This window comes from Scyliorhinus canicula, chromosome 22 (assembly GCF_902713615.1).
Source record: "Scyliorhinus canicula chromosome 22, sScyCan1.1, whole genome shotgun sequence".
In the NCBI taxonomy this organism is placed as follows: domain Eukaryota; kingdom Metazoa; phylum Chordata; class Chondrichthyes; order Carcharhiniformes; family Scyliorhinidae; genus Scyliorhinus; species Scyliorhinus canicula.
The window spans coordinates 19,985,917-20,002,760 of record NC_052167.1 but is presented as its reverse complement, the minus strand read 5'-3'; the positions used below and the strand labels follow the sequence as shown (position 1 = coordinate 20,002,760).

Below are 16,844 nucleotides of genomic sequence, written 5' to 3'. Positions count from 1 at the left end.
AAGGAGAAAAACAATGAGAAAATAAGGAAATAAAGGATGAGAAAGACAAGGTTCTAGCCTCAAGGTTTTTTCTCCACTGCCAGAACCTGCCTACTCGTCTCCGCAACAAGGAGGATTTGCAGCTTTGGAGAGCTGCCCACACGTCTCCGCATGTGACTTGCGGCAGTTGTCAAACAGTAAACATGAGGAGGTCACGGGTTAGGAACCTAGGAGGAGAGATAGGCCGTTCAGCCCCTCGATCCTACTCCGTCGTTCAACTAGATTATATCACCGTTTTCCCATACTATCCCCATATCCCTTGATGTCTCTAGTATCTAGAGCCAGAATTTTCCGGGCCCTCCCACCGGTGGGATTTTCCGTTCCCGCCGCCGTCGATGAAATTTTGATCGGATTGCCACATTTTCCATCCCCGCCACCCGTTTCAACGTAAGATTCCACCCTAGAAATCGATCAATCCCTGCCTTGAGCTCGCATGGGCTCTGAGGCGAAGAATTCCAAAGATTCGGCATCCTCTGAGCAAGGAAATTCCTCCTCACCTTGGTCCTGAATGGCCTGTCCCTTATTCTAAGATTGCGTTCCCTGGCTCTAGACCCCTCCCAAGGGGGAAAAGGGGGATACGCCCGTTGTCAGGGAAAGCCCAGCGGAACGCCGCCAATCCGCCCGATCGCTGTTACTTGGCAAAATTCCAATTGTCGCGGTTTGAAAAGGTCAAGTTACCTCACGAGGGTGTAAATGTGCAGCACATACTGTACATTCTGCCACCTCCATGGATGCTTGGATGTGGCACCAAGTGTCCTCCAGGCTGATTGCTGGGATGGCAGGATTGTCGCGTGAGGAGACATTGGGACGACTGGGCCTGTATTCACTGGAATTTAAAACAATGAGAGGGGAATCTCATTGAAAACGTACAAAATCCTGACAGGGTTGGACAGATTTGGTGTATCCCCTGGCTGGGGTTAGGGGGGGGGGTCTCTTGGGGGGGGGGGGTGCTAGACCAAGGGGTGACAGTCCCAGGGGTGCACCATTCTTGACTGAGAGGAGGAGGGACCTCTTCTCTCTACCAAAGATGTTAAAGAAATAGACAGATTTCCAAGGCGCGATTTAATGGCCATGTTGCGCCTGACGTGACGAGGCCTCCCGCGAGATTAGACGAGATCTTGTGAGACTTCACTGGCCGAGATCCAGATTAACATATTCAAATGAGCCACTGGACTCATTTAAATATGATTGCGCCGTATTGTCCCAGGGCCCGGGAACGAACGGCCTCATCTGAGAGACCTCTCCAAGGCACCGTTTAGAACTGGTTTCCACAAACGTAGACCAGGCATAACACCACCTGGGGGGGGGGGGGGGGGGGGGGGGGGGCTTTCCCACGTCATTCGAGACCACCGGGTGGTCGGGCTCTGGGTAGGGTGCAACCTTGACACTTCCCGCTGGCACATGGGCACCCTGCTAGTGCCGCCCTGGCAATGACAGGGTGCCCGGGTGGCACTGCCAGGCAGTGTCAAGGTGCCTAGGTGCCAGTTTGTCTGTGCCAGGGATCAGGCACCGGGTTGCCTTGCCCTTAGGAGGTGGAGTGAGGTGGGGCACAAGGACCCCCAAAGAGGTATGCTGGGTCAAGTGGGGGGGTCCAGAGGCCACGGTGGGGTAGCTGAGGTTGGGGGGGGGGGGGGGGGGGGGGGGGGTCGAAAGGTCGGGGCAGCATCTAGAAATGGCGCCTCGACCTGCAAATACTCTTGCTGCACTGGCGAGCTGAGCTGGTCAGCACAGGAAATGAGGTAAGTGTGGCCACGACGGGACCTTCCTCACTGAGGTCAAAAGAAATGGCGAAGTTAAATAGCGGTGCAGTGCCGTGAAACACCCGCTAAACGTGCCCAAAACGGGACTGTTTTTGTCCTGTCCCATTAAATCGCGCCCTTAGACTCTACAAGCGTCTGGCGCTGTATTCATAGTTATATCCAACCCAAGTTGCAAGCTCCTGATGGGGTTTGACACACAATCTTGGGACATGGTGAAGGTGATGATCTGAAACTGTTTACAAATGATGCAGGATAATGTCAGCCGCCATCTTGCGTTCCTGGAGTTTAGCTGATCAGGTTGCCGTCCGATCAGTTCCCAGAGCAACCCCAAAGAAATATGCCTGCGTCCAACCAACTGAACGAAATGCAGCACGGTATGAAGATGGCGATTTGCGAGAAATAATCAGTAACTCACAAATGTCCCTCTGACGTGACTTTATTTTCCTGACAAGGTTATTGGAGCGACAATCACCAATAGCTCAATAATGTGGTTTCAGAACGAGGTGGCGATTTTCGGGGTGTCGCAGGATCCGGGAATCCCGGAGGAGAAAGAGGCAGAAGTTCTGGCCTTTGCTTCCCTGGTAGCCCGGAGACGGATACTATTAGCTTGGAGGGACTCAAAGCCCCCGAAGTGGGAGACCTGGCTAGCGGACATGGCTAGCTTTCTCTGTTTGGAGAAAATCAAATTCGCCTTGAGAGGGTCAATGTTAGGGTTCACCTGAGGTGGCAACCGTTCGTCGACTTCTTCGTGGAAAATTAATCGTCAGCAGAGGGGAGGGAGGGGTTAGCTTAGCGTAGATTAGGGGGTTAATTGATGGTGGGACCTGTTGAGGAGGGAGGTGGTATTTGCACTATGTTTATATTTTCATGTACATTGTTTGTATTGCTGCTGTTGCAGTGCCAAAAAAAACCTCAATAAAATGTTTATTAAAAAAAAAATGTGGTTTCGGAATTACAACAGCACGTCATTTAATAAGGTTTAACTGAATAAAACATACCATAAAGTCCAGTTTTAGGATTATACAATTTCTTGTAGCTGTATAACCAAGATGCCTGTAGCAATAATACGCTCATGGTTTAAGTCAATGGGGTGATTTTCACCTTTAACATCTGGGCAGCGACTGAGCTTATCCATTATAAAACTCATCTTATCTTTATTTTTGTTCAAGTAATGAAGATAGAAAAATCACACAGGTGCCAGTTAGCAGGTTTGAGATGCCGTTCCACAGATGGTTACACTGCTGGTTCAACATTCAGTGGCATTCCTACATCTGGTTCAGACTCGCCATTTAATTGCTGACCATGTCGATTGTGCCACTTCCAAGGCCTCCGTTATTGTCATCAATGCTCAGTTCATCTCCTGTCTTCAGCATGCTGTCTTGACCATTCTTGACTATAATACATTTAAGCCACACATCTGTGCACGGCACGGTGACACAGTGGTTAGCACTGCTGCTTCACCGCGCCAGGGACCCGGGTTCAATGCCGGCCTCGGGTGACTGTCTGTGAGGAGTTTGCACGTTCTCCCCTTGTCTGCGTAGGTTTCCTCCGGGTGTTCCGACTTCCTCCCACAGCCCAAAGATGTGTGGGTTATGTGGGGTTCCGAAGATGGGGCCTGGGTAGGGTGCTCTTTCAGAGGGTCAGTGGGCCGAACAGCTGCCTTCTGAACTGTAGGGATTCTATGATCTTTTCCCTTGAAATTACATCATGGAACTATCTGGCCATACTTAAAAAATATCTGATTTAGTCTTCATCTGAATAGGTCACGGCAAAATCCATCTTTCTCAGATGTTCCTTTCCTATTCTCATTTGCTCAAACTAAATCTCAACTCACAGTGGGATAACGTCACTTTATTTTTTCAAACTTCTGACCAAAGTCTACCTGAGATGTTGTTTATATCATGACCCCAAATTGAAGATTGTTTGATCATGCTTTTCTGCCAGATAATTGAAACATTGGTTGAAATGGTTTGAAGTATTGATACATATAGCTGACTGTCCTCAAATGATTATACACTGGAAAATCTGTTGAATGTACATGATTAGCTGCTGACCTAACGAAGAAGTCACTGTTTGTTTCCGTGAGTTCTTAAGAGTCATTAAAAAGCTAAAAATGTATGGGCCTAGATTGCACGGTGAGTGGCAAAGTGATTATGCTAGCCACTGACCACTAAAGAAGCTGCCCCATGAAGATCCAGTGATCTCTGTGGAATAGATTTCCGCTTTGCTAATATTAATTTGACACCAAGTCAAGAGGATGTCCAGGAATACAGTGATGTCATCAAGCAGGGCAAGCAGCCAATCACATTGCAGAATTTTCACAGACAACAAACCAGGAAATAAAATGCACCAGTTATCCCTTATTTCAAATCTGTTCACAGAGAGTGAAATAAAGGTTGTACACATGAAGTGGAAATATCACAAACAATTTTTTAAAATAATTTTGATTTGATTTGATTTATTGTCGCATGTACCGAAGTACAGTGAAAAGTATTTTTCTGCAGCCGAGGGAACGTACACAGTACGTACATAGAAGACGAAAAGAATAATCAACAGAGAACATTGACAAATGGTACATCGACAGTGATTAATTACAGAGCGGAACAAGGGGCCAAACAAAGCAAATACATGAGCAAGAGCAGCATAGGGTGTCGTGAATAGTGTTCTTACAGGGAACAGATCAGTCCGAGGGGGACTTTTAATTATATTAAAATCTATGGAATTTTATCATAAAGGACAAAACTCAACGTTACACAAATATAAAATTAGTTTTCCAGAACCAGAGTCATTGTTTGGCAGTATGTTTGCTGTAGTACACTGTTAAAAAAAAATACATTGGGCGGCACGGTGGCACAGTGGTTAGCATTGCTGCCTACGGCGCTGAGGACCCGGGTTTGAATCCCGGCCCTGGGTCACTGTCTGTGAGGAGTTTGCACATTCTCCCCGTGTCTGCGTGGGATTCACCCCCACAACCTAAAGATGTGCAGGTTAGGTGGATTGGCCACGTTAAATTGCCCCTTAATTGGAAAAAATGAATTGGATATTTAAATTTATAAAAAAAAATTTAAAATAATTTTAAAAAATACATTTATTTGGATTTTTAGAATAGAAGGGGAGATTCTCGTCAGTTCAGTGATTTCTAAAGATGGCCATCTCTGGGGTATTCAATGGCATACACTGCAGAGGAACAGAAAATCACTGACAGGGATGTCTGAATTTAAAAGAGCACACGTGGACATGACGTTGTGGTCAGTTTCACAGAACACTGACACTGAACGCTGACACTTCGCCATCATTGAAACTACCAAGTCCTGGACAAAGGAAAGTGAGATCTCCTGCCTCCTATTTTTCCGCAGATTTGGTTTTCAAATCGCACGAAACCTCTTCTTTATAAGAATGGCTTAGTGTTAACGGAGCTTTTAACCTTTCCTGTTTTATTGACTTTGCACCTACTTCGCAAATACTTCCCCCTTTGACAGTGGGGCGGGTGCCAGGTTGTGGCTTTGTCACTGAACTAGGAATCCAGAGGCCCACGGTGATGTTGTGAGGAACTGGCTTTGAATCCCACCAGAGCTGATGGCAAAATTTGAATTCAAACTAAGCCTAATGATAGTCGATTGTCGTAAAGACCCATCTGGTTCACTAATGTCCTTTAGGGAAGGAAATCTGCCGTCCTTACCCGGTCTGGCTTACATGTGACTCCAGATCCACAGCAAAGTGGTTGATTCTGAAATGCCGCCTGAGGTCACTCAGGTTTAAGGGTAATTTGAATCACAGAATTTACAGTGCAGAAGGAGGCCATTCGGCCCATCGAGTCTGCACCGGCCCTTGGAAAGAGCACCCTAACCAAGCCCACGCCTCTATCCTATCCCCATAACCCATTACCCCACCTAACCTTTTTGGGCACGAAGGGCAATTTATCACGGCCAATCCACCTAACCTGCACATCTTTGGACTGTGGGAGGAAACCGGAGCACCCGGAGGAAACCCACGCAGACATGGGGAGAACGTGCAGACTCCGCACAGACAGTGAGCCAAGCCAAGGGAATCGAACCTGGGACCCTGGAGCGGTGCAGCAACTGTGCTAACCACTATGCTACCATGCGGGCTTGTCAAGGATGCTCAATGATGGCTGGCCCATCCAGCGATGCTCCCTTAGAACATAGAACATAGAACAGTACAGCACAGAACAGGCCCTTCGACCCTCGATGTTGTGCCGAGCCATGATCACCCTACTCAAACCCACATATCCACCCTATACCCGTAACCCAATCGAACCTGGGACCCTGGAGCTGTGAAGCATTTATGCTAACCACCATGCTACCCTGCTGCCCTCATGCTACCCTGCTGCCCTTCCCATGAATGAATAAAATAAATGTTGCGAAGTTCAATACATTCCTCTGTTGTAAAATGTCTTCTATCCATTTAAACTGGTCGAGTCACATCCGGTTCCAACCTTACTGAGCATGTCGGTGTAGATTATTAAGGTAGGCTAACATCGCAAACCAGCTATTGTACTTCTCACAACAGAGCGTGAAACATATAAATTTACAGCATGTTAATTAGAATGCCAGAGTTACTGTGTAGACCAAATGCCAATCAAATTTAGTAGAACAAATGTAATCCCATTAAAGAAATGGGTTGCGAAACTAAATCTAAGTGATTGAGGCTCTCTCTCTTGTGAATGTTTCCCCCTGACTGATTCTAATCCTGCTGATCCTAAAGCCAGAATGGGCTTCGGCAGATAATTAAACCTGCAAGTATGTAAGTGTCTGATCTGTAACAAAGATTGCACAACCGGCTTGAATTGTTCGACAATTTAATTCACTGCCAGGATTTCAAGCCATTTGCACAGCATCTGATTCTTTAGCTTTATCTTTCTCGTCAAACTGGCAGCCTTGAATTCTAGCATTCTCAGCTGCCATACGCAAGGCAAACCTCTCTCTTCTTGGTCAGGACAGGGGTCATTCTGAGTGTACCAGATCCTCGCTCATCGATCTATTCCAGACTATTCTTCCGTTCATTCTTCCTGGATTGGTACATATTTCTGCATTTTGATATTCTGTCGTTACTGATTTCGGCAAGGCTGAAAGTGTATTTTTGTTCCTCTGAATTGCATCGCGTTCTGCTGCAGTTGCTACCTCATGGCCTAACCAACAGCGAAACAGATCGTCGACCTGGTCGATTATTTGGCCACTGCTTGTGGGAGCTTGCTGTGTCCACGTTGGCGGCTATGTTTCCTGCATTACAACAGCGATTGCCTTTCAAAAGTATTTTGTTGGTCGCAAAACGCTTTGAGCTGTCGTGAGAGGCGCTATATGAATGTAAAAAAAAGTCTCTCTCCATGCGGGTTCAGCCCCAGTCTGGATGCATTGCTCCTTTAAGGCCTTAAGCTTTTTTTCTGATTGTCATGACCCTGAGGTAATCTACTTGAAAACCCAGCACTGAAGCAATGGCAGATTCCTCAGCTCATCTTCTTGGCCCGTGGATTCCTGTTGTGTCTTCACAAACCATTAGAGTCTTTTGTTATATTCCCCTGACCATCTGCCACTTCTGTGGTGTTTCCAGTTACCTCACACCAATGTCATGGTGGACAACCTCACCCCCACACCCCCAATGGAATTTCACCCCTTTAACTTTAAGCTGTCTTGTGTTTGAGTACCTATTTTCAACATCCAGCAGCTACACAGCAAACCACTGGCATTCTAATCATTTGGCTAAACTACACAACATGAATATTCATAAATTCAAACCTTAATACAATTTGCCTTTCGGAAGACATTGTGCTCTTAATAATTTACAATTCATCAAACAGCATTGCCGAAACATCAGCTAATATCAAATAGTACGACCAAACAGTACAAATATAAAGCTTTACAAGACCATCCTTGAATCTCAGGAAGAATTAAAATGAATGAACAATTAGCTCCATCTGGCTGCCTTACGTTACACAATATAAGGACAGCATTTTCTCCCGCTGTCAAGTTTAAGCCCACATTTCATTCTTATCAACACATATTCAAGTCCGCATTAATATTGGGCACACACAGGAAAAGAGTTTGGGAAATAAATAATGGTGTCTAAACTTGCCATCAATGTGTACTTGTGCCAGTGACGAGATGCCCCACAGAACCACAAGATTTTGGCTTTGCGGAATTAGGTTTTGCACCCTTGACCTCTGTGATCTTTTAAAAGTTGCCACATTTGCAAATTAATTTCCCATTAACCTCACTTAAGTCACAGAAATTAACAGTGTTAATTAACCAATTAACAAAGTAATCATTGTTATTTACTGCCAGTCTAGTGAACGATTCAAGTGCGCAATCTTATTCCTCCAGGTTGTGAATTGTTTGAGGAGATTTTAAAAAGGTCAAATTCTTCGATTGTTCTTACCTTTCTGCCCCTTTTACTCTCTCTCACATAATTCTCTCTCTCTCTATATTTCTATTTCTGTATCTGGTTTGAGGTTGAATCCAGTCCCTCTAATTCACATTTCTTCTTCCACTTATTTCTCAACCCCTCTCCGGTTAAGGATCTGTTGATCAGGTTGTTCACCAAGGAGATACCCAGTCGCCCTTGCCTGTGTTGTTATCGACTCGCAACTCCAGCAACTTTGTGAGGAGAAAATGTCTAAGCCTAAACGTGCACAAACAAGCCTGACCAACAGGGCATATCGCGAGGTATTCTCTGCTCCAGCAAAGACCTGGGCCATTAACTTTGGGGACCGAAAGACAAACTAAGGTGCGAATGAGCAGCTGGAAAGTGCCGATGTACCAGGGCCCACAATCAATACTAAATTTATGGCATCGAGATTAGCAACGTGTGCGGCTAACTCCAATAACCTTTTTTTTAATGTAAATTTAGAGTACCCATTTCTTCCCCCCACCCCCCCACCAATGAAGGGGCAATTCGGGCCCAGAGGGTAACTGTCAGTCAGCCACCCAGCGGCACATGAGACGCTCTGCAGTGGCGTGCAGGGCTCATTCGTGCCTGGCACTGTGTTGCCCTCCACCACCTTTGGGGGACTTCCGGAATCTGGTACATCATAACTGAAGGTTCTTGGGGCAGCACGGTAGCGCAGTGGGTTAGCACTGTGGCCTCACTGCGCCGGGGTCCCAGGTTCGATCCCGGCCCCGGGTCACTGTCGGTGTGGAGTTTGCACATTCTCCCCGTGTTTACGTGGGTTTCGCCCCCACAACCCAAAAGATGTGCCGGCTAGGTGGATTGGCCACGCTAAATTGCCCCTCAATTGTAAAAAATGAATTGGGTACTCTAAACTTACAAAAATAAAAAATAAATAACTGAAGGTTCTTTTGTTTTTCTGCCTCCGTAGATAGTTCAGGAAGTGTCTATTGGACACTGGTTTAGCACAGTGGGCTAACAGCTGGCTTGTAATGCCAGCAGCGCGGGTTCAATTCCCGTACTGGCCTTCCCAAACAGGCGCCGGAATGTGGCGACTAGGGGCTTTTCACAGTAACATCACTGAAGCCTACTTGTGACAATAAGCGATTATTATTATTGGGCCCTCCCCCACCCTCCACCAAGACCCCGACTCCCTCCCTCCCTATACTCCTCCTTTCCCCACTCTCCCCACCACCCCCTTCCTTTCCCTTCTGTTGGCACAGTGGTGAGGGTCTCTGGTCTCTCCAGTGCAAGGTTTAGTGCTTGTACCGTTTTTTTTTTGTACAACTGTGTTGTGAACTGTTTTAATAATCAGAGTATCCTACCACCATCCCCCCCCGGCACGTTGGTACTGAGGGGAGGGTACCCTGTTTCTCCAACACAAAATTAGTGTTTGTACCTTTTGGCCTTGTATATATTTTGGGAGAATCCCACCCCCCATTATGCGATGACTGGGAAGCGAATAAGTGACCATATGAGTCGGTGGGACCATTTTTGGCCTGGTTTGGCACTTCTGAGTGCGGTGAACATTGTCAAGTTTCAAGATTGTTGGCTTTGCATTTGTTCTTGGCTTGTGCGTGACATGTCTGTTGATGAGAATTTCGGCGCAACATCGAGGTCCGAAGGGCCTGTACTGCACTGTAAATTTCTATGTTCTATGTACCGGCACAGGCAAGGACGGTGGTCAGATAATTACCAGGGCTGTATTCGCAAAGAGGGTTTTAACCTGATCCCAACTCAGTGGCTTCGTTCCTGTCAATCTGACAAATCCCTCCTTCAGTAATAGACAAAGGATTGATGCCTTCCCGCATTTCAAGAATGCCCAAATCTCTCTGTCATTCAAACCGGAGTCTTCAGTTAAATTCATAGTAAGCACAAGATTCTGAATAGTCTTCTGGCTTCACTGCTAATTTTCCTACTGTACTCTGTGCTGCAAAGTTAATTGGTATGATCTGTTTCGGAGAGTAACCTTTTCTGATAGCAAACTTGCATGTCTTATTCAGTTGCCTTTACAAAAAAAAAATCGCCCCAGGTCTCAATGTACCCCTTTTACGAACTGCGTTGTGCTCCCTATATACACAAGTGACAACTTGAAAGAACCATTTAAATTTAACTACTGATTATTATTTTATGACAGATAATGGGCGGAATTCTCCAGTTCTCCCACCGCGTGTTCCTCGGCTGCGCACCGTTTGCTGGCGGCTGGATTCTCTACTCCCGTCGCTTATTGATGGGATATCCCATCAAAGCCACCCCACGCTGTCGGGGCACCCATGGGTGGGTGCAATGCCGGGGGGAAGAGAGAATCCCAACGGCCGGAGAATTCCAGCCAATATAAGCTTTCCAACCGAGAATTAATATATCAAATTATGTACAATGCATAATACAATACATACATAATAATAATCTTTATTGTCACAAGTAGGCTTACATTAACACTGCAATGAAGTTACACTGAAAATCCCCTAGTCGCCACACTCTGGCGCCTGTTCGGGTACACAAGGAGAATTCAGAATGTACAAGTCACCTAATAAGCACATCCTTCGGGACAGGTGGGATGAAACCGGAGCGCCCGGAGGAAACCCACGCAGACACGGGGAGAACGTGCAGACTCGGCACAGACAGTGACCCAAGCCGGGAATCGAACCTGGGACCCTGAAGCGGTGAAGCAACAGTGCTAACCACTGTGCTACCGCGCTGCCCATACACATATTCAATCAGCCATAACCACCTCAGCGTTACCTGTTAACTTTAGGGTGATGTGAAAATGTAAACAGAATTTCATCTCGAGTTGTTTCTTTTGAGATTTTCCTTGCCTCGTCAGTAGCAGCCGTGTGATCGTTCCAGATTGTCCGCTCCAACAATAGTTTGCAAAGCCTCCGGCGAAACTTTCTGACTTTATTCCCTGGCAATCTCCCATCAAAGCTGCAGCAAAACGTTTGGGAAAATGCCCCATTTTTCCGAATGAGGTAATGGCCATCCCCTGGCAGCTCAAGGAGCTAGTTCAGAGGCTGCAGCACAGGAATCTAGGCTGACACTCCAGTGCCGAGCGGAGGGAGTGCCGCAAGGTCGGGGGTGCAGGTTTTTGGACGGGAACGTCAACCTCCGTCCTCTCAGGTGGGACATCAGAGAACCCACCGCCCCAATTCAAGGAGGGACAGGGAACTGATCCTTGGTGCCCTGGCTAATACTTGTGGCTGAACAGGTGTCTCTAAAAATAGGTTATTGCTGTTTGTGGGAGCTTGCTGTGCTCAAATTGGCAGTCATGTTTCCCAAACATTACACTTCAAATGTGCTTCATTGGTCTTTAAGTGCATTGGACCCTCCATCCTCAAGATCATGAAACGTGCGACATAATTGCGAGTGAATTCTTTGCCACAACTCATTTTCATCAACCAATGTGCTGTGGGTTACCCCCTCCTCAGGGACGTTACCTGTAAAAGTCTGTCTCGCACTTTGAGTCTCCCATCCAGATGTGCCACACTGCCCGGGCTAATCGCCTTCACAAGGGCAGCCGTTCCGTTGTCACCACCCACCAGCGCAAAGCCCAAACCGCCACCTGTTGGCCTTTCCAATTCAATGCGGATTAGAGAGCTCTGCCGGGAGATAAAAAAGGGTAGCTGTGGTTTCATTCGGCACCTCCTGAACAATGCGGGAGGGGGGGGTGAGACTTCAGTCAGGTTAGTTCCTGCCACTGGATTGACACAACAATTACACGTGATGAAGAACCACTTGCAACGCACACCCGGCATTCACTCATGCCTCGCTACTGTCTCTCACAGAGCAACCGAGGAACACGTGCAAAATCCCATGTTAAGTAAGAAATGCTGTCCAATAGTAACTCAACAGTTATGAGGGGACAGTGCATCATTGCACTTAAAAACAGGAATTTATAAAGCAAGATACCTCGGATTCTTCAGGCACAGTGGAGTTAGTTTGGGATCGCTCGTGATCAGCAGGCTGCTTCCCTGAAAAGAATAACAGTGTGAAAAGAAAACTTCCCGAATGGGAAAACTGTTTATGTTCATAACAGAGTTCGCTCCTTTCCTTATTAATTGGATGCCTTCCAAATTAATTTGATGATAAAATCATTGCAGAGGGGGTTTGCTGAGTGTCAACCAGTCTGGACTGCTTTCCTGGGATGATCTCGAAGGGCCGAATGGCCTCCTCCTGCTTCTATTTTCCATGTTTCTATGATAGACTGGTGAGGAAAAACTTCCAAACCAATTCTTGCTCATAGAATTCCTACAGTACAGAAAGAGGCCATTCGGCCAATTGAGTCTGCACCATTCCTTTGCAAGGCCACTCAACCTCAGCTCAATAACCTCAACCTAAGGGGCAATTTGGCATGTCCAATCTGCCTAACCTGCACATTTATGGACTGTGGGAGGAAACTGCAGGACCCGGAGGAAACCCACGCAGACACGAGCAGAAGTGCAAACTCCCAAGGTGGGAATCGAACCCGGGTCCCTGGCGCCGTGAGACAGCAGTGCTAACTACTGTGCCACCGTGCCGACCCTCCTTTGCAGAGGTTAACCATGAGAGCTGAATGGTTACACATAACTGATTTTAAAGTGTGTAGTGTGTCAATTTAGAAATAGAATCCCACAGTGCAGAAGGAGGCCATTTGGCCCATCGAGTCTGCACCCACCCTTCAAATGAACACTCTACCCATGCCCAGTCCCCCCTATCTCCGTAACCCCATAACCTAACTTGCACATACCTGGACACTAAATTGCACTAAGTGGATATCCACTTTATAAACCGCAATAATCCATTTCTGAAGAACACACATATATTAAAATGCATTTTTCTCATCTCTGATGTGATTTTGGATAACTCACAGCCTCCTAGGAATACAGGCCTCATCCGGCTCCGTGTTTTGGACTTGCTGTTTCCCTGTTCTATCTACCAAGCACTTTAACAGCCTGTTCCCCTTCTGCCTCCTGGCTTTGCTGTGACTCAGCTAGCTCTCAGTGCTGTTCACAGCCCAGGAGTAATCAGTCAGCCGCAGGATCGGATGCAAAAAATGTGCTCCAATACCTGGAGACAGGCAGCTCGCTAATAATTAATCCACCTGATAAATGGGGCCCGGAACGCAGCTCGCTTTACTTTCAGAACACAACCTACTCACTGAAGCTGAGAGAAAATAGATAGGATTGGGAATTGAGGTGACTGAGGGGCAGCAGGGTAGCACAAGTGGATAGCACTGTGGCTTCACAGCGTCAGGGTCCCAGGTTCGATTCCCCGCTGGGTCACTGTCTGTGCGGAGTCTGCACGTTCTCTCTTTATGGGTTTCCTCCGGGTGCTCCGGTTTCCTCCCACAGTCCAAAGACGTGCAGGTTTCGGTGGATTGGCCATGATAAATTGCCCTTGGTGACCAAAAGGATTAGGAGGGGTTATTGGGTTACGGGGATAGGGTGGAAGTGAGGGCTTAAGTGGGCCGGTGCCGACTCGATGGGCCGAATGGCCTCCTCCGCACTGTATGCTCTATGTTCTATGATGGGGAGGCTTCCTTACCATCCAGAGTCTGCTGCTTCTCTTGTCCTTGTCCCTCTTTTGATGTCAGCGTCCAGTCACTGAAGCCTTCAGGTGACAAAGAAAAACATGTATAATTCGCACCTCGCACGGAAATTGTGGAACGCCGCTCACTATACATCGGGGATGGAAAACAGAACCCTTCCCCTGGGCACTGACAGTGCCGGTTGCTCTCAATTGCCCATTTGTAATGGAAAGGGCAATGAATGGGGAATCTGGAATCTGCAACTTTTACAGATGCACTATAGAAAACATCCTATTGGGCTGCATCACAGCCTGGTATGGCAACTGCTCGGCCCAGGACCGCAAGGAACTTTAGAGAGTCGTGAATACCGTCCAGTCCATCACACGAACCTGCCTCCCATCCATGGACTCCATCTACACCTCCCGCTGCCGGGGGAAAGCGGGCAGCATAATCAAGGACCCCTCCCACCCGGCTTACGCACTTTTCCAACTTCTTCCATCGGGCAGGAGATACAGAAGTCTGAGAACACGCAAGAACAGACTCAAAAACAGCTTCTTCCCCACTGTCACCAGACTCCTAAATGACCCTCTTATTGACTGACCTCATTAACACTACACCCTGTATGCTTCAACCGATGCCAATGCTTATGTAGTTACATTGTATATCTTGTGTTGCCCTATTATGTATTCTCATGTATTTTCATGAATTTTGTTTAATTCCCTTTTCTTCCCATGTACTGAATGATCTGTTGAGCTGCTTGCAGAAAAATACTTTTCACTGTACCTCGGTACACGTGACAATAAACAAATCCAATCCAATCCAAACCTAATCAACCTAGCTTTTAGATTCTGGGCCCTTGCTCTTAATTAAGCATTGAAGCGTCATCAATCCAGAATACCCCCAGCAGGCATGGTTGACGAGGTTCATTGCATCATCAGATTACATCATTAGCAGTATTTGCAGTTAGAGATATTGTCACCTGATATAGAGATATTGAAAACTAATATATTAGTCTGCATTGCGTGTTTTTGCATATCCTTTAATCTGAAATCATCCTTAAAACTGCGACGTGGCTGCACGGTTCCATAGTGGTTAGCACTGCTGCCTCACAGCGCTAGGGACCCAGGTTCAATTCTGGTTTTGGGTGACTGTGTAGAGTTTGCACGTTCTCCCCGTGTCTGCGTGGGTTTCCTCCGGGTGCTCCGGTTTCCTCCCACAGTCCAAAGATGTGCAGGTTGGGTGGACTGGCCATGATAAATTGCCCCTTAGTGTCCAAAAGTTAGGTGGGGATAGGATGGGGGAGTGGCTGAGGTAGGGTTCTGTTTCGGAGGGTCGGTGCAGACTCGATGGGCTGAATGGCCTCCCTCTACACTGCAGGCATTGTATGATTCTCTAATCCAGAGGCACCCTGCCGTTGCCTTTATCTGAAACCAGATTAGGTGTGTTCATAATGCTCTGACCATTCAAGGTGTGGGGCAGACTTTATGGGCCAGGCGACCTTCTCTTGTCCTATCCATTTTGTGTGTTCGTAGGACAAGCACGAAAGAGAAAATTAAACCAGTGTGTGTCAGCTTGGCTCAGTTTGTTGCATTTTTGCTTCTGCCCCAGAAGATTGATGGTTTAAGTCCTCTATCAGGCAGATCGCCTAAGCTGACACTTCAAACACTTCAACAAGGCGTGTGTGGCTGTGTCGTGACTGGTGAGGGCGCCCTTCAGACACAGTGTGAAACTGAGGTCTTGTTTTCTGATTGAGGTGGCCAGGTAGCACCGTTTGAAGCGGAGCTGGAGTTGCTCCTGTGTGCAGACCAACAACGAGCAAAAAAAGAGCGATGATTGTGCACTTCTGCTGTTGTGTGATGCAGGATAACTGGTGTGGGTGTGTCGCATAACAACAATCGGATAGATTTCTGCCTTGTGTGAAGTGCTTTGAGATGTTTTGACACTTCTGTCAAATGGAAGAAATAGGGGGGAAAACAGACAAGTTGGGAAAGTCACACACACACACACACACTGAATATTGACACTTGCCTTTTAGTGCTAAACATTTTTTACTTTTCTTTCTGCTTGCAGTTCCTGGAAATTAAGAGAATAAAAGATAAGAGGACACAACAGTTGTGAAGAAGAGGATAGAAGAAAATTAAGTTACGGAGAAAAAAAAGAGAAAGCTAATAGAGCCTGATTTCCGAGAACGTAAACTGTGATACTTTTACAGATTGTATCCAATGGTTTGCATGAATTCAGAGCCAGGGAGTCCTCACGAGGTAATGATCTGGGAACCTGTGTTCGAATCCCAGATGGTGGAATTCTAATTCAAAAAATACCTGGAATTAAAAGTCTAATAATGTTCATGAATCGATTGTCATTAAAAACCCATCTGGTTCGCTAATGTTCCATTAGGGAAGGAAATCTGTCATCCTTACCCGGTCTGGCCTACATGTGACTCCAGACCCACAGCAATGTGGTTGACTCTTAAATGGCCCAGCAAGCCAGCCACACAGCCAAAAGGCAATTAGGGATGGGCAATAAGTGCAGACCCAGCCAGCGACGCCCACATCCCATGGAAGCAAAAATAAACTTATTGGGGATTAAATTCTAAAGCGCTCAACTTTCAAAGCTAAGCCTTTTGGTGTAAAGGTATCACTCTATTGCTGGTACTTGCTAACTGTTTGGAATACACTTGATGGGGAGGTGGTGGCATAGTGGCATTGCTATTGGACTAATAACCCAGGGATAATGCTCTGCAGACCCAGGTTCAAATCCCACCATGGCAAATGGAGAAATTTGAATCCAATAAACTCTGGAATGAATGATAACCATATCATAAAATTCATCTGGTTCGCTCATTAGTGCAGTAAGGAAATCTGCCATTCTTAGCTGGTCTGGCGTACATGCTGGGTAATCCACTCAATTCAAGGGTAATTAGGGATGGGCAAGAATGATCCCCGGAATGAAGAACTTGGCCTATGAGGAACGGTTGAGGACTCTGGGTCTGTTCTCTTTGGAGTTTAGAAGGATGAGGGGGGAATCTTACTGAAACTTACAGGATACTGCGAGGCCTGGATAGAGTGGACGTGGAGAGGATGTTTTCCACTTGTAGGAAAAACTAGGCCCAGAGGACACCATCTCAGACTAAAGAGACA

At 46.8% G+C, this 16,844-nt stretch overlaps 1 protein-coding gene across 2 annotated transcripts in view; it reads right to left on the bottom strand.

The window, feature by feature from the left end:
* ptpn20 (protein tyrosine phosphatase non-receptor type 20) overlaps positions 1–16,844 on the bottom strand; it is a 364,145-nt gene that overhangs the window by 67,439 nt on the left and 279,862 nt on the right. For both annotated transcript variants that reach the window (XM_038782830.1, XM_038782831.1), the window contains 4 exons: positions 15,733–15,777; positions 13,722–13,787; positions 12,108–12,169; positions 11,636–11,797 (listed from right to left, as the gene is read on the bottom strand). In XM_038782830.1, coding sequence (XP_038638758.1) covers positions 11,636–11,797; positions 12,108–12,169; positions 13,722–13,787; positions 15,733–15,777 — 335 coding nt within the window. The remainder of the gene's footprint in view (positions 1–11,635; positions 11,798–12,107; positions 12,170–13,721; positions 13,788–15,732; positions 15,778–16,844) is intronic.